At 37.2% G+C, this 23,015-nt stretch overlaps 3 protein-coding genes across 6 annotated transcripts; 1 reads left to right on the top strand and 2 right to left on the bottom strand.

Moving 5' to 3' along the window:
- Positions 1–204: 204 nt before the first annotated feature.
- On the bottom strand, positions 205–14,797 carry LOC124634951 (protein disulfide-isomerase). 2 transcript variants are annotated; one of them, XM_047170650.1, is made up of 10 exons: positions 14,546–14,794; positions 14,171–14,368; positions 13,712–13,983; positions 12,536–12,703; positions 10,965–11,074; positions 9,386–9,506; positions 6,564–6,730; positions 2,093–2,258; positions 1,669–1,758; positions 205–988 (listed from the first exon to the last, which is right to left on the bottom strand). In XM_047170650.1, exons 1-10 carry the CDS (start codon positions 14,688–14,690, stop codon positions 941–943), a joined length of 1,485 nt encoding a protein of 494 aa, XP_047026606.1. In that variant the 5' UTR covers positions 14,691–14,794; the 3' UTR covers positions 205–940. The 2 variants fall into 2 exon arrangements, with proteins under 2 accessions (XP_047026606.1, XP_047026605.1); XM_047170649.1 differs by lacking the exon at positions 205–988 and adding an exon at positions 1,434–1,603 and having other exon boundaries at positions 1,641–1,758; positions 14,546–14,797.
- Positions 14,798–15,214: 417 nt separating this feature from the next.
- Positions 15,215–19,279, top strand: LOC124635321 (methyltransferase-like protein 22). Of its 3 annotated transcripts, none has more exons than XM_047171196.1 (6): positions 15,215–15,424; positions 16,669–16,747; positions 17,094–17,204; positions 17,422–17,613; positions 18,453–18,620; positions 18,932–19,279. In XM_047171196.1, the coding sequence occupies exons 2-6, from the start codon at positions 16,669–16,671 to the stop codon at positions 19,228–19,230; spliced, it is 849 nt and encodes a 282-aa protein (XP_047027152.1). In that variant the 5' UTR covers positions 15,215–15,424; the 3' UTR covers positions 19,231–19,279. The 3 variants fall into 3 exon arrangements, with proteins under 3 accessions (XP_047027152.1, XP_047027154.1, XP_047027153.1); XM_047171198.1 differs by lacking the exon at positions 15,215–15,424 and adding an exon at positions 15,545–15,568; XM_047171197.1 differs by lacking the exon at positions 15,215–15,424 and adding an exon at positions 15,633–15,975.
- A 25-nt stretch (positions 19,280–19,304) lies between these two features.
- LOC124635323 lies at positions 19,305–22,786 on the bottom strand. Its single transcript, XM_047171199.1, has 4 exons — positions 22,449–22,786; positions 21,674–22,160; positions 21,189–21,360; positions 19,305–19,807 (listed from the first exon to the last, which is right to left on the bottom strand). Exons 1-4 carry the CDS (start codon positions 22,550–22,552, stop codon positions 19,575–19,577), a joined length of 996 nt encoding a protein of 331 aa, XP_047027155.1. The 5' UTR covers positions 22,553–22,786; the 3' UTR covers positions 19,305–19,574.
- Positions 22,787–23,015: the final 229 nt, after the last annotated feature.

The raw sequence follows: 23,015 nt of genomic DNA, 5'->3' as shown, positions 1-23,015 counted from the left end.
AATGCCCGATATGGTTAAAACTGCTATTGCGATCATATTGCGATTCGATTTCTATTAGATTTTGACATTATTAACTTAGGAGAATCGGGCCCCAGTTGTAGCCCAGTCAATTTTGCCACCATTGGTGTCAAATGTGGATTGGGTCTCGTGGAAATTCGAGTCCTCAAGTCATCCTTGAGAATGGGTGCAATAAAAAACCGTTGATCCGTTTTAATTTTTTTTATTTATCAATTTCTGTATCCACAATAGATACACAATTGCAGATTTGGCAAATACAATTATGAATATTTACATTTATAGTCAGAATTACCAAATATACGTAGAAAATTACATTTTCAAGATCTTTACTAATTATAATTATGAAAATAGCACTAAATACATTTAAGAATGCAAGTACTTATGATTGAACTATTCAACGTCACAATTTCAATAAAAAACGCTACAAAAATACAACTTAAAGGTAAAGTCCGGCTTAAGTAATTCTATTTGTTGTGATGAATAAATGTACAAGTAAAATATAAAAAAATAACCGCCAATGCTTCTTTAACAAAACACTTGTTGTTCGATGTAACTAAAACTTGTACTAAGGAATGTCAAAACATATACCTCATTATGATACAGAAATTATAAATACATTAGTTATACATAAACTAATTAATGCTGCTGTTTATGCAAAATAAATTATGCTTTTAGAAAATAAATTAACTTTTATTGGGCACTTGCACGAGATCGGCCGCAGGAGGATATGCGTTCGGAAGAGTATTACATTATAGAATATCATACAATGCTACTAACTTAAATTCGTTCAAGTACAACCCTTAACACAATTTAGAGAACAAGTCAACAGTCTAGCGCGAGAAATGCGTGGTTAGTTTAGGTATAAAAGTAAATAATTATCATCTATACAGTACTATGCTATGGAAGTCTCATGAGTGAGCGCTTATAACTCGTCTCTGGCGGGCAACTCGTCTTCTTCATCATCGTCACTCTGCAAATAATAGCAAATATTTCATTAGTACATGTTCAAAAATATTAACTAAATGAGAGAACTATAGATGGTTTGCTTCTATCATCATCTCGTTATAGGAAGCAAATAAGTAAAATCTTCTTTTTCTTAAGTTCAATTTTCCTAATTAACAAGAGGAATAGCATTTAAATACACTTTCAGAATGCTTTGGCAGATAAGCGAAGTTATTTATCGCACAACCACACAGTTTTTTACGGTTAATAATCTTAGCGAATACAAGGCGTAGTTTACAACTCATAAAAATCGTAAACCAATGAACGCAAGGCAAACTGTATCAAATTGCAAAATTTCATTAAGATTTAGTTAATTAAAATATTCTTTGCTCTACAGTACTTCGAAATAGCTCAAGGACGATTTGCGTTTACGATATGGTCGACAATCAGAATATTGATTACGATTTCTAGGTAAAAAACTATAAGCATTATTTAATTTTGATACCAGATAAAGGTAGATACACTCTATTGATTAACTTATCACTTCTAAGGGAAACCCTGATATCTAAGTCAAACCAGATGTGACTTAATTTTAATTTAACTAATAGTATAGGCCTAAAGATACCTTTTTGGTGTTTTATATACCAGAAATCTCTCTTAGTATACTAAGAGGAAAATATTATAAAATGCAAAGTGATGATAACTTACCACGCTGGGTGTAGGCTCGGCGCCTTCGCCGTCAGTCTCAACGAACTTGGTCATAGCGGCCAGTGTCCTCTCACCGTTGTAGTCTTTCACCTGTACAATACATAATAATTTTGTTAGAAATGATCATAATGTTTAGTGTTACTATATGAATATCCCATATATTGATATCTTTGAATTTGACAGCAATATAAAGATAATTTTACTATAAGATTTTAAAGTTTAATTAATATTAAAAAAAGCTGTGAAAGTTGGAAACCGCAGCTTTTCCAGAACATCAATAGCAGTTTACAGCCATGTTAATGTGCCTGTATTAATAATCAGTATAATTACAATAAAATAAAATGTCTATAAACCTGGTAGGTTCGATTTTTTAAGTTTAAACTTTTGATGCGAAATGTGTATTTAAACTTTTGATAGTACAAACCTGGTTATCCTTAGTGTACAACTTGATGGTGGGGAAGGAGGTGATCTTGGTGTGCTCGAGCTCGTTGGCGGTGGCGTCCATCTTGGCGATGATGACGTCATCGTCCTTCTCGAAGTGCTCGCCCAGCTTGTCGTAGATCGGGGCCAGCTGCTTGCAGTGACCGCACCTGGGAACGAAAGAAATATTTGTTAGAATTCTGTACAAGTGTAAGCCCACTGACAATATAAACATTTGTTTTCTTAATACGACTGTTTAAGGTCACTGTGAAATTTCACATTAAATTTTCAAAGTGAGCAGTACTTTTAAGAAACACGGACGCTTAAAATTTCGGTTATAACGGCCCTTATATTGTTGTAATAATACCCCGTACGCTCAGCACCAAACTTGCGCAACTCGGGGACCCTACAAATTACGTGGACACAGAACAAATTGACGAACAGGTAAGCTACCTCACACAGTCAATGATAGACAGCTATCAAACAGCCTGCCCCGAAACTGCATACCAGAAAACACCAGGGAAACAACCATGGTGGGGTGCGGAACTAGAACGCAGGCGTAAACAAGTGAGAAAAACTCTAAACAGAGCAATGAATACATGTGCCGACGAGGATTGGGACGACTATAAGGCGGCCAAATCAAGGTACAAGAAATGCATCAGATTCCGAAGTACCAGGGGATGGCGCAAGTTCTGTGGTAACATCGAGTCCTGTCAACAAGCAAACAGGGTAAGGAAAATCCTAGCACAACAAAACACACCTGGTCTGGGCACTCTCCGAAAACCAGACAACACACATACCACATCGCCGGAAGAAACGAAGCGCGTCCTAATTGAGACCCACTTCCCAGGATGCGTTTTCACGCAAAATGTAGAATGGCATGAGGTAACACAAACACCAACTGAAGAAGATTGGTCATACGCACAAAAAATCGTCACAATGGAAAAACTCCATTGGGCAATTCAAAGCTTCCACCCATACAAAGCAGCAGGTCCGGACGGAATCTTCCCAGCGCTCCTGCAATGGGGAGGACCATACATCTCATATAGACTATTAAGACTAATGAGAGCATGCCTGGCTTTTCGATATGTCCCCAAAAAATGGAGGGAGGTCAAAGTAGTCTTTATCCCAAAGCCAGGTAAAGGAGACTACACAAGCGCAAAATCTTACAGACCAATCAGCCTGACATCCTTTGCTCTAAAAACCCTGGAAAGGTTATGTGAGCGAGAGCTGAGGGACGGTGCGCTAAGAAACAACCCCCTGCATCCGAATCAGCACGCATATAGCTCGGGGAAATCAACAGAATCAGCGCTTCATCTGGTAGTAAGCCGGATAGAGGAGGCAATAGAACAAAAAGGCATCTGCCTTGGCACCTTTATAGACATTGAGGGAGCCTTTGATAAAACAAACTTCGTTAGCATAACAACGAGCTTACTCAGACACAGAGTTAACCCGATGCTAACTGATTGGATCACAAACATGCTCAGCAAACGCGTGGTACGCTTTGAAGATGATGACAAATCAGCACTAATAGCCAGAGGATGTCCACAGGGAGGGGTACTGTCCCCGCTCCTGTGGAATCTAGTGATTAATGATCTCATCACAAAACTAAACGCAAACCACGACTACACAATAGGTTATGCGGATGACCTTGCCATCCTCATCTCAGGCAAGGTAACTGACACTATCTGCAACCTTACTCAACAGGCCCTACGAATCGTAGAACAGTGGTGCAGGGAATTTGACCTTTCAGTAAACCCCACCAAGACTGAGTTAGTCATGTTCACAAACAAACGAACGTTGGGACCGTACAAACTACCTAAACTCTTCAATACAGAACTCAAACTATCCAACGAAGTCAAATACCTTGGCGTCACTCTGGACAGTAAGCTGAAATGGAGTAATCATATAGACAATAAAGTAAACAGAGCCAGCATTACCTTTTGGCAATGTAAGAAAATGATAGGGAAGAAATGGGGCTTATCCCCTAAGATAATACTATGGCTATACAAAACAGTGATCCGCCCCATGATCACTTACGGCGCCTTAGTCTGGTGGCCCAAAACTGACCAAACTACAGTCGCAAATAAACTGGCGCGAGTCCAAAGACAAGCCTGCATGGCAGCCACAGGTGGCATGAGGACAACACCAACGGCAGCGTTGGAAGCCATGCTAGGTCTGCCGCCGCTGAACCTCTTTGCACAGCAAGAAGCAGCAATGACGGCTCTAAGACTCAAAACCCTTAATCTCTGGAGCAAGTTGCCTACAAAACACACAACTATACTAAACAATCTTTATGCAGACTTTCCCATTATGCAGGCTATAAACGACCGCATACCCAAAGTCTTTATATTCGATAAGAAATACAGGATCCAACTTTTTGAGGATCATCGTTACGAGGGACATAATCCCAAAGAACTAAGAATTTTCACCGACGGATCCAAAACAAGCACCGGCACAGGTTCAGGCATCTTCTCAGAAGACCTAAACATACACATATTCACACCCCTAGGAGTACATAATACAGTATTCCAAGCTGAATGTATAGGCATCTCCCTAGCGGCCGAAGCAGTCATAAAGCGGGAAGTAACCGGTCACTCTATCCGAATACTCTCAGATAGCATGGCAGTAATACAGGCCCTAAGCAAACACTGCGCAAACTCCGGCCTTATACACGAGTGCCACCAACGGTTAAACAAGGTAGGCAGTTTAAATAACATAACCATTCAATGGATAAAAGGACACAGTGGCTCCCGAGGCAACGATGCAGCGGATGAGCTGGCGAGAAGGGGATCAGACCAAACAGCAGTAGGACCAGAACCCATACTGCCACTCCCCTTCGGCCACCTACGAACACTGGTAAGACAGCGTACTAGGCACAAACACAACCACCTCTGGACTAACCACAGCGCGTGCAGGCAGGCGAAGATGGCCCTCCCGACCATCAACGATCGCCTCACTAAACAGCTGATGGGCCTATCAAAGCAGAATTTACGTAAGTTTACGGCAGTTCTAACTGGACACGGCTCCTTCAATAAACACCTCTATGTTATAGGAGTTACAGACAGTCCCTTATGCAGAGCCTGCATGGGGGAAGAAGAAACAGCGGCACACGTGCTACTAGACTGCCCTGAAACCGCCATATACAGGGCTAAGTACTTCGGTAACCCAGGTACTATCCAAGAGATAGTCAGCAGAATTAAACCTCTGCTGGCTTTTCTCGAGGAGTTGGGGTGGATCGAGTGAATAAACACCCATTATCACCCTCACACGCAAAATACGCGCTTTGTCGTGGAGTTGCGGAAACCAGCCCGAGTAATCTAATCTATTGTTGTAATAATAAATGAGTTTATTGTATTTTTGTAAATTTATATTTAGGTACATTCAAGACAGAGAAGTTGAAATTATTTTTACGAGAATAACTCGAAATATTAAACCTTTGATAATATCTCAACCATAATGATGATGATAATAACCAATCCCAAATCTTGCCTCATATAAACAAAATAAACAATTCAGAAACCTTCATTTCCATAATGTAGCTAGAAAGGAGCAAGTAACCATTTTCCGAGTCGTTGAACACCAAACAATGACGTTTGACAAGCGAATTAATTGCGACTCAATGAATACGGTCTAACGAGGTACACTTGCGTAAATTATACGGATTCAAGACAAAAATGACGCAATGTCGCGCGACAAATGTTCTTGAACTAGACATAGTAACCGAAAGTGTTGTAATGTCACTGGTTATATGTGTTACACAGCGGGTAACACTTGATCAAACATGGAAATATACTTGGAGAATACATGCCCCGTAATGTATATCTTATTTACATATTTTTACAGAGACATGATGCAATATATGTATATCATGTTCTTTTAAACATTGTGAACGCCTTGTGGAACAAATATTGGTAATGATTCTTAAATATTGGCAGACGTTTTACTGTATAGGTGATTCATATTACATGACAAAGGTAACTTGATCAAGCCATATTGTATTTTAATAAATGTGTCACCTTTTTTAATAGGAAACGTACAAATTTTGTAATCCATACTATCAACAACTTCGAAATTTATTTAACTACATGCAAATCTTATCATTGATAAAATCTTTATTCTACACACTAATATTGTATCTTTTAACTTTATATCGTGACGTGACTTCTGACGTGTCTGTTCAAATATGAATATAGCAGTTTTTCATCTCGTCACCAAAACCATACCTAGCAATTATGGGGAAAAATATACCAAATTCTGAGACTTTTCTTTACTGATATAATTCCTAACGAACCAGAACTTTATGTAAATGTGCTTCTTGTTCCAATAAATATCTCTTGTGATTAATGTAGCCTCACCCCACAACTCATTAACGATGTACCAATACGTACTTCCTACTATATCAACCATATGCTATTGTCAAAAGGGCCTATCCAAACTGGTTACATCTTTAAGAAACATTATTGTAAACTTACCAAGGAGCGTAGAACTCAACAAGCACCCTCTTGCTAGTATCGAACACGACCTCGTCAAAGTTGGTGGCGACCAAAGTCTTGACGGGCTTGGCGGCCCAGTCGTCGGGCAAGTCCTCGCTCAACAGGTGCTGTTTCAGGGTACCCGCGAAGAACGATTGCACGAATTCCTGGGAGAAAAATAAGGTTAATAATCGGGTAGTATTATTGTAAGAAAGTTTTTTTAGGCAAAACTTTCTGATACTGACTTTGTTGAAACTGAAGCTTTCAGCTACATCTATAGTAATATTATAAAGCTGAAGAGTTTGTTTGTTTGTTTGCTTGAACGCGCTAATCTCAGGAACTACTGGTCCGATTTGAAAAAAAAAAAAAAAATCTCTACCATTTATCCGGGTTCGTGCCGAGGTTCCCACGGGATGCGGGTGAAACCGCTGGCAAAAGCTAGTATTGAAATAATGTTATTCTGATGTATTCAGACGAGATAGAACCTGCTTGTGTGCAAAATGCCGATACATTTTTACAATTAAGTTGAAATCTGGCTTCTTATCTAGACACACGGCAGTGTGTCCGCCAAGTTCGAGCAAAAAAAACGACACACCGGCCGTGGGTTATATTACACGAACCATTTCGGGCCAAATTCGACCCCCCTATAATTCAAAATCTATTTTATTTACGCATATCAAATTTCTAGTATCTGTTGAGACCCCCTCACTTATCTAAAATACAAAATTTCATTAATATACCTATTGTAGGTCTTGAGATATTGACGTCAGAAAATCGCTATTTTTACTATACACTCAATGACTGACTCACTCATCACAAACCTAGACCACTTCCAATGGTCGTATTGACTTGAAATTTGGCATGGAGGTAGGTCTTTATGTCAAAGTAAAGGGAAAAATCTGAAAATGGCCAAGTATGAGTCAGTTTCAAAATAATTCTGATTATACCCCTAAGGAACTAAAACGAACTAAATTTATCTATATTTATATAGTATATCTTCGAATGGTCGTACCGATCTGAAATTCGTTATAAAGGTTTGTATTTAGTCAAAGTAAAGTAAAAACCTGAAAACGGCCAAGTGTGAGTCACTTTCGAAAATAACGAACGAATGTGTAACTTTGATCCACGAACATAATATATGATAACATGTCATGTCAGTCAGTTGGTAAATCTAGTCCATTTAGTTAATCTAGTTAATTTCTTTGTAAGAAGCATAGTGCATATTCAAAAATGTGAAAGATAGTATAAATGAGACATTTCCTTAACTAACTTAATCATAAGAAAAAAATAAAATAAAGAATAAAAGAAGTGAGATCTGAATAAGTACCAAGTTCCATACACATACCTCAGTTAAAAATAGTTACTTTTTGATGATGTTACTTGGCAAGTGTTAATAGAAAATTAAATACTTGATTCATTGCGTTTAGTAGGTTTATAACAAGGTGTGTGAAAACTTGCCAAGTAACATCATCAAAAAGTAACTATTTTTAACTGAGGTATGTGTATGGAACTTGGTACTTATTCAGATTCACTTCTTTTATAGGCGAAGCATTCCCATATTATCGAACTTGGCAGCCTTTCACATTTTTGTTTTGGGTGGGATTCTTATACACAGATACCAAGCGTATACTGCTAAGCGGACCTAATGTAATATTTAAATCGATTAGAGTTAATCATGTGTTGCATTTACCGGTTGAGCTGTGTAACGGTACAAATAACGGTGTATTTATATAACAGTTTATAATACTATCGGAACTGATTTAATTGTTGCTTTAGGCAGTTAAGGTTGTAAATATGTAATAATGTTTTATTTAGCGTTGGCGAACTATATCAAATCTTCTTAAATTGTACAGTAAAGCGTGACTATCTATCTAGTACACATGTATAGAGTTATTGTAAGTTAATATACATGCGTCAATCGTCATGGTAACTATAGCCGTCACGTCTTCATTCTCAATAGCATGTGATTATGTGTAATTTTCAAAAGGATCAGCTAAGACATGATTTCCGTGACTTTTGTTTATCATGTTTGTGTTCTGAAATTCATGCCATATTCTGTTATATTGCCATCGTCAAACGTTAGTTTTCCGGAAAAAATCTATCAATTTCAATGTAATATATTCTACTTACGAATATTAATTTTAAGTTAGAAGATGGTCGCTATAAAATAATACTTTTTATAGCGATTTCTTATCAAAAGTAAATACCCAATTGCCTTTTGGTAATAAGTATGCAAGTGTGCATGAATTATCGATTCGATAAAACGTTTTACAACATCGTTTAATGAGTCTAGCCGTTAATACAACTGTATTCAGTGCTCAGCCAGTAATTGTAATCGCAACTTTCGATAAGGGACGTAATAAAAATTTGACGTTAAGTAGTTAAATAGTAATCACGACTATTAGTGCTGTACTTAATATCCGTGAAATCTATCGATATTACGGAACTTTAATATTATAGTGTATAAGTATTTGTATTGTTGGCATTCTTGACAAGGTTTGTACTAGTGTGCATAATTAGATATAGCAATATTAGTAGCATACTATTAGTTACAGAGGCTGATTATAGCCTTGACGATTAGAGTATCAAATCTGAACAGGAAAAAATACCGTGAAGTTTTAATGCAACAAATTATTGAGACAATCCATACAATAGGACCGGCTTTTAGGGCTATATCTGACTTTAAAAAGTAGCTGTTGATTAGAGATTGAAATTGATACCTACATATTAGCTCGTTATAAATGATGTCAAATATCAGTCCTCATGATAGATAGGTTACAGAAATACGCGAAAATTAAATAAAAGTATAATACAATACTTACTTCAATGGAGTTAGCAGAGAGCTCGTCAGTGGCGGGCTTGTACTTGGCCATGTCTTGTTCCAGGGCGATCAGACGGGCAGAGGGAATCTCCTCCTTCTTCATGCCGAAGAACTCCAGGATTCTATTGAACATAAACAAAATACATAATAAGTATTTGCAGAATATGGGTGTATGTAATCTTTATTTGAATAACTCTATCCTAATCCCGTTGTTTCACCCGCATTTTGAGAAACTTTTTCTCGTACCCAGAACCTCACTGATAATATAGCTTTCTATGGGCAAATCATTTTTAAAATCACATGGCTCATCAGATCCAGACTTCCTCCTACAAAATGCCACGTACAAACAAACTACGCCCGTCTAATATTAGTGTAGATAAAGTTTGGAATATGGGCATCTCAGCATGTATAAACTATTTCGGGACTAGAAATCTACATTATCGCTGCGTGCTATATGCAATTCGATAGTCAGTTTAGGCGCAAAGAATAAAAAAAAAAAAAAAAAAAAATTATAATGGTGTACATTTCTGAAATAACAAAACGTAATTCTTGTACCACATAAGAAAATGTCCTTGGCCGCCCTTGACATTAAAAAGGAAACGTGTACAAGCGACCAGTGCGTGGTTTCCACGTAATTACTTATATTAAAAAGCAGTTTTATTTCATTCTGCCGCATATAGCTCGCTGAAGATTGTACGTTTTAACTGAAAGGGCTGGCTGTGTGATTGATGCTTTTGTTTTAAGTTATTGATAGTTTTAAGGAAATCATATAAGTAGCACACTTATTATTACCTATTACCTATATATTATAAATGTGAAAGTTTGTGAGAATGTATGGATGTATGTTTGTTATTCAATCACGCAAAAACGGCTGGACCGATTTGATTGAAATTTGGTATGTAGAAGATAGGTGATACCCTGGATTAAAACATAGGCTACTTTTTATCAACCCACCACGCGGGCGAAGCCGCTGGCGGAAGCTAGTTACCTATAAACATAGAAGAAATCGACAAGATTAAGCTATCTTTTTTTGAACCTTAGGGTACGAAACTGCTGAACCTATTTGAAAAATTATTTGACCATTGGCTAGCTTGGATATCTCCAAATACCACAGGAGACCACTTTAAAGTTATTACAAGGCGGCCATCACTAATTAAATCTGAAATACTTTTAGTAAAAGTATTAATTTCACTACATTTTTTTCAGCGTCAACATCTAGATTTCATACATTTTATCTCATCGGCGCGCTAGAATGACGTCAAACCGACATTCTAACAAAATAATTATGTAAAGAGATCTTTTCACAAGACCTTTCATTGAGAACCTTGAATAAATTAGCATAAAAAACTCTTCTGAACAAGTATCATTACCATAACACAAGAGAGTTATAGTATGTGACGTTGTTCTGTCGCTCTCTTGCCAAAACGGCTAAACCGATTTATATAAAATTTTATACGGACATAGCTAGAAGGGTTGGGAGGCTTTAGACTAGTATTTATACAGTTTTAAGGCTTAGTTTTCCTCAGAATGCGAGTGAATTTGTAATATGTATCTGTAAATAAAAAGTATGAATACTATACCTCTGGTGTTCATCCTCATCAGCGTCGATGGCAACGGACATAACTCTGTCGCGGTAGCTCTTAGCCACAGGCTTGAGTTCCTCAGTGTACTTGTCGAAATCGCCATTTTTCTACAAACAAAACATTTCGTTGTACAACCAGTTGACTTGAGGACGAGCAGAGGTCATTGACCGTAGGGTCGTTGAACTTAGTTCTGTTTGCTTGAGTATAATATCGTCTTGTATGCTCAGTTATTAGCGGATAACGTTTAACTACCGTTCCGGTTTATGCGATAATTTCTATATTAACATTAGATATTGGGATAGATAAAAGAGTTATGTACAAAGTAATCTGTATTACTTGAAAATGTATCTTAACTTCTAAATATATTCTAAGTCTAGGTGTGAAAGTACACTAGTAAAGATCATAGATAAGTACTAAAATGTGTTAAAAAAAGTTCATTAACCGATGCGCATGACCGACTGTTGAGTTGAATGGTGAAAGTTCAAAGCCGGGTCGCCGGTTCAAATCTCTTCACTACATATTCACGTTCGTGAAAGTACATCTCGCCAATATGTATCTTGTCTAACCACTTTCGATGTACCGTTGTGTCGTAAAAATAATTGAAGTGTCATCTATTACTTCTACATCCTTACTAATATTATTGCGAAAGTAACTCTGTCTGTCTGTCTGTTACGTTTTCAAGTCTAAACCACTGAACTGATTTTAATAAAATTTGGTACAGACATAGAGTTGACCTTGAGAAAGAACATAGGATAGTTTTTATCACGGACTTTTGAAGAATTCTCTTGGAAACGCGATATAACCGAACTCTACGCGGGCGAAGCCGCAGGCGGAAGCTAGTAGGCTATATTTTACCCCGGTACGGGCAGAAAATCCCCGGGACGCGAGTGAAACAGCGGGGAAACTGCCAGTTTATTATAAGGCACCATGTGTCGCCTTGTGATCTCAACCATCAATGTTAGCCTTTTAAGTATAAAGAGATCGACTTCGATAACCCGTTACAAAAACCGGTTTTGTATAGTAGTAATAATAGCCGTCCACGATATTTGTCTTTTACACGAATTTAAATGAGATGTCTACTCAATTCTAAAATTATAACTTTATCGACAATTGTTCTAGAACTCTGTTATTTCCTGAATTATTAAAATATGACCTTTATAAAATTATATACACATGCAACTAACTACACTAGACAATTTGACATTTAATTCTAAACCATTATCACCAATGAATCTATTTGGGTACATCCTGTCCAAAATTGGTGATAATAATATGATGAGATGTGTTAAAAATGTGACCAACCAAAAAATTTACTTTATAATTGCAGGAAAAATCAAGCATTTTTAACCTTCAGTTAATAAAGTGTTTTACAATGTAAGGCTGTCTGGCCACGTCAGACTTTTTGTAGGACAGATAATCGAGCCGATTTTTATAGGATTTTCTGACCGCCTTATGACCGCATGTGTGCATTGCACTACTGCTATCAGTGTGTATTTTTCGCGTACAAAAACTCGATCATCGATTATCGGACTTGGGCGGGCCTCAAGCTTATTTAGAACTGTTCTTACCTTGGACAGGAACAACAGAAGGTGGTACTTGATCTGTCCACCGAAGATCTTGGAGGCAGTCTCGTGGGAGAACTCCACAATGGTGGGCATGCTCTGGACGAACACCCAGGTCTTGAACACATCCTCGTCGAATTTCTCACCGTCGAACTTGACGCGGGGCTCCTCGAACTATAGACAATACAAGATTAGGTTAAAACCTCATTGTTTAATAGACCTGTATGGAGTGATTACGAAAATAATGTAAAATAAAAAAATATAGCAACAGTAGAAAAATGTTGACAGCTAAAATATTTTAAAGAAAAGTTTTAAAAGAATAGAGTGCAAGTTTCATTTATAGGTTTTAAACCTTTAGATATTTTCCTTCATATCTGAAATACACCTGTTAAGGAAACTAACAGTAAATAAGGAATAACCCTATGGTAATATGTACCTGTATGGTAAAACATTATGTTCAATAATAAGGTAAAGTGTCAACAACTATTTTATTTTTAAACTATGGATAAAAAACTAAAAGATTATTCACACTAGATGCTTGACTAATAAGAATATTGATAAAGTAAAAAAAATACACTTTAATGTATAATTGTGACTTGTATTTACTTAAAACACTAGAGGCATATCTCTAAAAGTATTATCAAAAAAAGTTTAAGATTTTATCAGTTAAAAGGGGCAATTAAAATCAAAGTAAGAAGATAAGTTTCCGGAGATAAGTGTGTCAATGTTATCAATGTTACCCACGGTTTTATTATAGTTATTATACAAGAGTGGTCAATTGGGTGTAGACACTTTATCTGCATGCTGTGAGGCCAACAAACTTATTATCTGCTAACTCAAACGGAGACCAATCATGTACAATTGAATTGTGTATGTACATGTCTACTTACATCAACTACTTATTATGTCACTATACTGCCTAAAATTAGCATGCAGGATTTATTGTGTATTCCATAAAGCCATAATGCTCTTAGATATAATGAGAAGCAGAAAATTTGAGATTCGATTATTAGTAGGTACCTAAAATGTAAACTCATGTGGGCTTAGTAACAAGCAGAAAACTTGTGCAACAAGTACACACCAACTTTAAAAAGATAAAGTTTTTAATTAATGACTTTTCACTGTTGAGCAGTGTCATTAATAAAACAGGTTAGTGAGTAATGAATTAGTGCAAGTACTTACGTTCTTGAAGAGGGTGACATCCTCGTCCTCAGCTTCCAACTCAGCAATGACTTTCTCGTCAGAAACAATGGCAAAGACCTGGTCGTCAACAGCACTGGCAACACCAAGGAATGCCTTAGCCTTAGGAGTGCTCTGGTCAGAGAAGAAACCAAAGATGATGACGTTGTTGGCGGCAATGAGCTCCTTGGCCTGCTCAGCAGAGGCAACCTCAAGGGCAGGAGGACCAGTCTTCTTCTTCAACCAGGTGATGATGTCGTCAGCTTGGCGACCACCTAAGAGAAAGGAAAGTGGGATAAGTAAATCTGTAGTCAAGTACTTAATGAAAGAAACAGTAATTAGAATCTAATGAGGCATTGCAAATTATCAGGAGAAAATATTTACATTTCATGAATGAACCATGAAAAGTTTAATAAACATAAGATAAAAGCGCAATTTCTCGTAGCAATAAAATCCACATACCAGTGTAATCAATAGGGCTGCCGTTTCTGAAGAACTTGAGTGTCGGGTATCCCCTGACGCCGTAGCTCTCGGCGAGCTCTTGCTCCTGCGTGGCATCAACCTTGGCCAGTTTGATGGGAGACTCCTCCTCGGCCAGCTTGGTGGCGGCCTTGGCGTACTCCGGAGCGAGAGACTTGCAGTGACCGCACCATGGCGCATCTGCAAATAGTTTACATGATGATTCACAAAGGCATGCAATACGTGCCGGCTCGCGCGCAACCACGCTGATCGACGTGTCACACACATTTCAGTGAAATAATAAATAACAAAGAATACCATCTTTCAACCCACAGTCAAGAAAAGACAAAAGAACAATAGTTTACAGCAAAAACTTACAGAATTCCACTAATATGAAGTTGTTTGCTGAAATGACTCCTTCGAAGTTAGATTTGCTTAATACGAGTACGTTTTCTTCAGTGGGTACTTCATCGGCCAAAGCGGCGCCCAGAAGGGCTAACGCCGTAAATAGGATCACTCTCATGTTGGAAAATACGGCACTTCACAAGCCTGCTCCGAAGACGAAACTCCACAAAATGCCGAAATAGTGCCACTTCATTCACTCCCGTCTCACTTGACGTGGCAGCGTCGATCGTGTGTAGAGCCGTGATTGGTTGATAAACTTCAAATTTTAAAACGGATCTTGCAAAGGTCAATAAATAAATACATCCTCTTGGTTTCAACGTAAACAATGTTTTTTTAAATTATTATTATACAATAAATGAAAGCAAATTAAAATTATTAAGTACGAAGTTATTATTGCTATCTGTAAACCAGTTAAAGTTTTAAGTCCATCTAAGATAAATATATAAGTTAAAAAAGAAAGAAATTAAGAGAGTCGGGCACTATGATATTTCATATTTAAATTGGGCTATTTTATTTTAATAGTTATCAACCTAAATCTTGTACTATTTCGATGAATTTACAGTTGTAATCCGTCAAAAGTCGAAATATTCGTTTCATATCTATCAGCTGCTCACACAACAAAACGCAGCTGGTTATGACAGCTGTCAATAGCGAAAGAGTGACAAAAAGTAAACAAATACACATAATAGTAAACTATTCGGTTTTCTGCACAATAAAAGCTTCTGTATTGAAATATAATGAAGTATTCAATGACAATAGGCAAAAAGGGAAGTTATTTCGTAGCCATAACGTAGATACGTATTGTGTTTGTGTGGTGTATCAGAATAAATAAGCTACAGTTCAAGGTTCCAGGTATATAATTAAATTAATTATTTAAAAAAACAACATTCAAGAGTAAATCATTGATAATTCCTTTATTTCTGGCTGATCTGGCTCCCATTTACGGAAAAACATATCTTTTTTATGAAATACGTTAACCTTCAACCACCTTAAGCTGTGCGTAATTTTCACTAACTATGCACCTAAAAAGGCAAAAATGTAGTTTATTACTACCACTAAACAACCCCTTCAGCATAACGTTGACCACAAACATTAATCGAATGTACTGTATGTCAATACAAAATGCAAAAATTCAATATCATTTTTTCATCTTTGTTTCCATTGCAAAGCATCATTACTTTCCTAATAATATCTAGACTCCCACGTGATCAGCATAAATAACAAACACGCCTAAGCATAGTAAATTACAAAAGCTGGCACGCATACCACACTAATACAGATTTATTTTAGAAGTTTTAATATTGGAACATTTCCAATTTTTGTACTTGTGTCCTTCCTCATTAACACTAGCAAAAAGTATTCTCATTGTCTCTGGTAATTATTAGGGTGTGCAATATAATAAGGTATTTGTTAATTATTACAGAAATATGAATAATAACATATATCTGTAGGTGCTGTGATATTATATGGTGTAGGATAGTGTTAAAAATTATGTAATTCACATACCTACCTATCTATTTATATATGCGGAAATTCGGCATATAATTACTGTGATCGAAAGTGGTTGAAAAGTATAGATTTTTTAAAACAAAGTGTAGAAGAAACTAACACCTAATCTTATACATTAATAGTTGGTAACTAATATTAATTTATTAGCTGTTAAAAATACAGGAAGATATAAGTGGTGTGAAACTATGCAAGTGGAAAATATATATAGATTTTAATTTTTCTTCTATGATATTGTTAGATTTAATAATATTATATTAATGTTCAAAGTAAAAAAAATATATATTAATCATTCCAACCTAAATGTCGTAAAGTTAAATGTAAAATGAAAGTAACACAACCCTGGAAAAAATATAAACACAGCTTTTAAAACATAACATAAATTACAGCATTAGTCACATTCACATTGCAGCTTGCATTACAAATTGCTACAAAAACATCTATTTATTCACATTTCAACTCCTACTTTATCTTAATCTGTAGTAAAAACATCTTACAAACTGCAAACAGCACATTTAAAAGAAACAAACATAAATTTTGTTTTTAATTTATGATGTGTTATATTATAGTGAATCCTGTTATGATTCCAGATGCCAGAATTGACGGTGACATCGGAAATATATGAGGAGTATGATTATAGAACTAAAATATCACCAAGCACTGAAGGAAGTGAGTATAATAAAATTTGTTATTTAATATTTTTATGAAGCAGAGATACTATTTAATATCTGCATAATAAAATATATAGGCCAATATAAATAATAGAGCTGGAGTTTGTGTGTCATTTATGAGGTAATATCTGGACTGGAACTACTGAATAGATTTAAACGTAATCCTTATCAGTTAGCTTGATCATATCAGAGCCACTATAGGTCTGTTCCTACAATACTTGAAACAAAGGCAGATTGATTTCCACCAGCGCGTCTGCGGTGCTTTTGTCGCTCGTTTTTATTTATATGGATCAAATGCTAATTCAAAGGTGCCCTAAAAGACTAATCTCATATCTATGTTTCAGATGTGATATCAGAGTTCCCATTCCTGTTGCCGCCAAACCGAAGTAATGCCATTTTTGATGACGATGATGACCTGGACATAGAGAGGCCACAGAAAGAAGTTATCAGAATAGGTAAAAGTATTTCCATTATAAAGGTCCTTTATACGCCTAGAGGTAGATTTTTAATACCCATAGATTTTGGTATAAAATTTCGAAAATAAAATATTGCCGGCGTTAGACTATAGACGAAACTCTCTATTTGTTTTCTGCATGCGACAGTCGCTCAGACACCAAAATCTTGAGGTATCAAAGACTCCAAACATTTTTAACATTTCTTCAATACTTTCAGAGCATAGCTCGAAAACTAAAATAGCGCTGGTTGGCTTGCAAGTATGGAGGGGCGCATTCCTACTCGGTGATTGGTTGATACATCTCGGCTTGAAGGGCGAGCTAGCCAATAGGAGTGTTCTAGAACTTGGTGCGGGCACTGGACTCACAAGCTTTGTTGCTGCTTTGTATGCTAAGAAGGTCGTATGTACAGGTAAGTCATAAAATGTATAGCATAGAATAGACTCCAAAAAGGATTGTAACCTTATCACGTATTCAGCTCTATAGTTAACCAATAAGCTTATGATTCGGATTACTCAAGATTCAGCATCCCTCTAGCGTTAAATCCAGGTAGGTAGATGAGGGACTACCTACCCGCATAAGAGATACATGTAAGGGGAGTACATTGGGGTAGTACATAGGACTGGTTCATGAGCGAGTACATAAGGAGAATATCTAAGGGATTTATTAGGGACATATATAAGGGAGTACATAGGAGTAGCACCTATACATATAAGGAGAGTACATAAGGGAGCACTATACTTATGTAAGTGTCACGTGACGTAATAAGACGACACAAGTTCAGTCCCAGTATTTATTTCGATTATGGAGATAAGCAAAGTCATCATCATCCTCCGAGCCTTTTTCCCAACTATGTTGGGGTCGGCTTCCAGTCTAACCGGATTCAGCTGAGTACCAGTGCTTTACAAGAAGCGACTGCCTATCTGACCTCCTCAACCCAGTTACCCGGGCAACCCGATACCCCTTGGTTAGACTGGTGTCAGACTTACTAGCTTCCGACTACCCGTAACGACTGCCAAGGATGTTCAATGACAGCCGGGACCTACAGTTTAACGTGCCATCCGAAACACAGTCATTGGTGTCTAAGATATACTTAGAAAGTACATACAAACTTAGAAAAGTTGCATTGGTACTTGCCTGACCTGGGATCGAACCTGCGCCCTCATACTTGTGGTTGACCCTTTACCCACTAGGCCACCACGACGTTTATGGAGATAAGCAAAGTAATTGAACAATATTTTTATATTTCAGATATCGATGTTGGAGGTATCTTAGAACTTATAAAATTAAATGCGAAGTACAATAAGAAGTTTATAAAGTCTCAGTTCAAAGTGATGCCTCTGGATTTCACCGAGACTGCATGGAGTCCTTCATTGTTAAGCGAAATTAAACAAGCAAGCATTATTATAGCTGCTGATGGTATGTATCTTGTTATGAAATCTGTTTGTCAGACATTTTTTATATTGGCAAGGATATTGTTTCTATGTTTGACCCTTTGAATCAATTTCTATGGAACTTAGAAAAGTGGGGTAGAAAATGGGGAAGGCAAAGTGCATTAGAGCCATGATCCGTTTCAACTGCCATCTAAATAAAGCTATTTTATAGGCTCCGTTTGAAAACTCATATTTCACGTTTTTATGACAGCCAAGGAACTAGAGGAAACATATGTAGGTCTAGCTTGTGCTATAAAGAAGAGTCAGCTGAGGTTACATAAAAACATTTAATTCCAGTAATTTACGATGATGACATCACAGCGGCTTTTGTGTCAACCATCCAGAAGATTCTCAACACAGAACCACCGAAAACTTTATACATGGTGTTAGAAAAGCGATATGTGTTCACGATAGAGCACCTCGACTCCGTCGCGCCCTGCTACGAGACATTCCTCTCTCTGATCGACAAAGTCAAGACAGAGAACCCACATTCCACCTGGAAGCTAGAACTACTGCCTCTAGACTTCCCCAAGTATTTCACATACGATCGCGTCAAAGACCTAGTTCTATGGAAGATATCTTCCACGCCTAATTAATTAATCTAAAACAATTTAGCACAATTAAATTCTTATTTTTGATGATAAACAGCTGTTTTATTAAAAACACTCTCTCTCTAATTAGTATATCTTTATTTCAATTTGGTTTCCCGAATGTCACACAATTCAGAGCTACAAAGTAAGCAAACTAATAGATCAGATTTGAATAAATAAACGTCAGACAAAACGCAACTTAATAAATTTCAACAGCGTACAAATATATTGTGTATAAATATAAAACGTTTCCAATAACTTATACCATGTTTTTGTTCGAACTTTCCTAATGATACGGCGATAATAATCTCACTAAGACAAACTTCTGAAATTATAATCTAGACTTAACATTATTTCTGTGTGGGCCAAAATTCGTTGTATTTGGTGAGAAAGGTTTTTCTGAGTTCGGAGTTTCGCGCCTGCTGGTCCTTCTCCTTGCTGAGGGTCTCGACGCTCTGCCCAACGCACAGGTCGCCCGTGAAGTGGATGATCACCACTTGCGTGTTGAAAGTCACGTTTTTGTCTGGGTTTTGCTTACCGTAGTTTGTATGCGGAACAAAGTCCATTGAGAATGGTAGTAGATCTGTGGACAAGCGCATTTCGTTACACTGTGTCAGATACAAAGTAAAAACACTTATTTGGGGATGGAAAGGTAGTCTCTTGAAGTTACTGACTAGGTACTTAGTTGCTAGTAGGCTACAGTGTAGGTAGATCCCACCCAAAACAAAAATGTGAAGGGCTGCCAAGTTCGATAATATGGAAATCCTTCGCCTATAAAAGAAGTGAGATCTGAATAAGTACCAAGTTCCATACACATACCTCAGTTAAAAATAGTTACTTTTTAATGATGTTACTTGGCAAGTTTTCACACACCTTCTTATAAACCTACTAAACGCAATGAATCAAGTATTTAATTTTCTATTAAAACTTGCCAAGTAACATTATTAAAAAGTAACTATTTTTAACTGAGGTATGTGTATGGAACTTGGTACTTATTCAGATCTCACTTCTTTTATAGGCGAAGGATTTCCATATTATCGAACTTGGCAGCCTTTCACATTTTTGTTTTGGGTGGGATTTCATTTATTTTTGTAAGGTTGTTTATTTTATTTTTTTTCTAATGATTAAGTTAGTTAAGGAAATGTCTCATTTATACTATCTTTCAGATTTTTGAATATGCACTATGCTTCTTACAAAGAAATGAACTAGATTAACTAAATGGACTAGATTTACCAACTGACTGACATGACATGTTATCATATATTATGTTCGTGGATCAAAGTTACACATTCGTTATTTTCGAAAGTGACTCACACTTGGCCGTTTTCAGATTTTTACTTTGACTAAATACAAACCTTTGTAACGAATTTCAGATCGGTACGACCATTCGAAGATATATTATATAAATATAGATAAATTTAGTTCGTTTTAGTTCCTTAGGGGTATAAATTTACACTGGGTATTTTACACCTTCATTATTTTTAAACCGACTCACACTTGGCCATTTTCAGATTTTTTCCTTTACCTTGACATAAAGACCTACCTCCATGCCAAATTTCAAGTCAATACGACCATTGGAAGTGGTCTAGGTTTTTGATGAGTGAGTCAGTGAATCAGTGAGTCAGTCAGTGAGTGTATAGTAAAAATAGCGATTTTCTGACGTCAATATCTCAAGACCTACAATAGGTATATTAATGAAATTTTGTATTTTAGATAAGTGAGGGGGTCTCAACAGATACTAGAAATTTGAAATGTGTAAATAAAATAGATTTTGAGTTATAGGGGGGTCGAATTTGGCCCGAAATGGTTCGTGTAATATAACCCACGGCCGGTGTGTCGCTTTTTTTGCTCGAACTTGGCGGACACACTGTCGTGTGCCTAGATACTACAGTCGAAGGTTTTCAAACTTGTTTTAGTATGTCATGACGAATGTCTTGAAGACATTTCTAGTTTAACGTTCTCACCAGTATTGTATTCGTCGGCGCCCTGCACGGACGAGTCCCCGGTGCACTCGGGGCCGCAGCGCCCATCCTTCAGGATGCCTCGCATCGTCGTCAGCTTACTGATGGCCTTCTCGCTGCTCTTGATGTTCTGCTCGTTCTTGTGCTTATCTATGTTGCGCAGAAACTTTTTCATCTGGAATACAAAGGTGCGCTAATACAACGGTATTTGGAAGTAACGTGGCCTGATGAAAGCGAAGTTAGGCAGGTACTATCTACGTATTGCACTGAATGAGGAAAGTATTCAAATTAGAAATAAGAAGTTCTAGTAAATTACTTATTCAGTGGTGATTTTCCAGAAATGGACTGCGATCAAGTGAACATTGTATTAAGTCTTTTATAATCTTCACAGAACGAAGGAGCTTGCAAACATGGATTTGGTTTGTAGGCCTAAAAAAACATTCATTTAGTAGCTAGCGCTAATCGATTCTGTTTAGGTAGTTAGTTACCGTCTTTGATATTTTCTTCGGGGGGTCGGGATACGACATTTTCGGTTCCCCGGGATTGCTTCCAACCACGTACAATGTATTTTTAGGTATGTCGAAGTCAGAATAGACCGAGGGTTGCCCTTCGACGGGTTCCTTCGTGCGCGACCCCGTCGACGACTTGCTGTTCGTCGGCAAGTAAGACGACTTCTCTGCGCTTTCCGATTGACACTTTTGTATTGTTGCCTTATTTTTGTTGGCGTTTTTTTGCTTTCGCTGAACAGGAGAGTCATCTTCATTCGACAGGCTCTCTTCTGACGTCGATGGGAATACTTCATTGAGGCTGAGAACTTCCACGTTACACTCTTCGAGATTCGAGGGATTGTCCACGTCGGCCACTTGACACAACTGGTCGGTTGAATGTATACTTATGAAAGACTTTTGTCCAGAACACAAGGCACCTTCCTCGCTCGACGGGGATGGTTTCTTTGAAACAGTCACTGAAACGGAACTCGGTATGAGGTTAACGAAACTGTATTTTTGAATGCAATTTGAACAGAAAAGTTTGAACGAAGCCCAAGTGCTTTTTCGATGCATTTTAAAGGATCTGGAGTTACTCAAAGCTATCGATGTGGTGTTATTCTTGGCAAGTAGCTAACCGTCCAAACTCAACTACTTTAGTATCAGACATATACAGACCAGCGTACGTGCAGCTCTCGGTGGCATTACAACTTATAACTTGTCCTACAAATAAACATATCAGTGAATCACTTGACAAATACAGCACATAGCGAGACACGCAGACTCGAGCCCATGCTTACCTTCGACCTCATTTCTGTCGGTTGCCTGAATGTCTGTTCTACTTTTATCAGTTAATTTGTGTGCATTCCTCGAATGTGACATATTTAACAACAAATTTCAGTTTGTGAACTTTGTCAAATGGCTTTCCATTTTTTCTTTATTTGGTTACCCTTGACAGTTCTAATTTTAATATCTTTTTCAGCTATGAGGCCATTTTGTAAGCAAAAACCTTTTTTTATCGAGACCTCTTTCTACTGTAGGCTATGGTGAACAAGAAAAGAGGCTCACTTTCGCGTCATTTTCCGCTATAGTTCGGCCATTCAGAGAATGCGTTCCTGACACGTCGCGATTGAACTGACGACGTAACTTTGCAATGGCGTTGCAGTTACGATAAAAATATTTTTGCTGGTTGTTTACCGTTTTAACAATTGAGGAGCATTAAAACAACATTATTATATCAATAATCAATGAATGTTATTACGTCGTCAGTTCAATCGCGACGTGTCAGGAACGCATTCTCTGAATGGCCGAACTATAAAAATTTTACATACAGGGAGGTAGCATG

The sequence above is a fragment of the Helicoverpa zea genome, chromosome 12, assembly GCF_022581195.2.
Source record: "Helicoverpa zea isolate HzStark_Cry1AcR chromosome 12, ilHelZeax1.1, whole genome shotgun sequence".
Classification (NCBI taxonomy): Eukaryota; Metazoa; Arthropoda; class Insecta; order Lepidoptera; family Noctuidae; genus Helicoverpa; species Helicoverpa zea.
This window is presented reverse-complemented; position numbering and strand designations above follow the sequence as displayed.

What these genes read in the sequence shown, in the direction of transcription:
- LOC124635321 (XM_047171196.1), top strand. Translation starts at nt 16,669, where the DNA reads ATGCCAGAATTGACGGTGACATCGGAAATATATGAGGAGTATGATTAT. An exon ending in ATCACCAAGCACTGAAGGAA is followed by an intron (nt 16,748 to 17,093) that starts GTGAGTATAATA and finishes TCTATGTTTCAG; the next exon opens with ATGTGATATCAGAGTTCCCA. An exon ending in TAAGAAGGTCGTATGTACAG is followed by an intron (nt 17,614 to 18,452) that starts GTAAGTCATAAA and finishes TTTATATTTCAG; the next exon opens with ATATCGATGTTGGAGGTATC.
- LOC124635323 (XM_047171199.1), bottom strand. Translation starts at nt 22,552, where the DNA reads ATGTCACATTCGAGGAATGCACACAAATTAACTGATAAAAGTAGAACA. An exon ending in CGAAGAAAATATCAAAGACG is followed by an intron (nt 21,361 to 21,673) that starts GTAACTAACTAC and finishes TTTGTATTCCAG; the next exon opens with ATGAAAAAGTTTCTGCGCAA. An exon ending in CGCCGACGAATACAATACTG is followed by an intron (nt 19,808 to 21,188) that starts GTGAGAACGTTA and finishes GCTTGTCCACAG; the next exon opens with ATCTACTACCATTCTCAATG.
- LOC124634951 (XM_047170649.1), bottom strand. Translation starts at nt 14,690, where the DNA reads ATGAGAGTGATCCTATTTACGGCGTTAGCCCTTCTGGGCGCCGCTTTG. An exon ending in CTTCATATTAGTGGAATTCT is followed by an intron (nt 14,369 to 14,545) that starts GTAAGTTTTTGC and finishes AACTATTTGCAG; the next exon opens with ATGCGCCATGGTGCGGTCAC. An exon ending in GATGAGGATGAACACCAGAG is followed by an intron (nt 9,507 to 10,964) that starts GTATAGTATTCA and finishes TATGTTCAATAG; the next exon opens with AATCCTGGAGTTCTTCGGCA.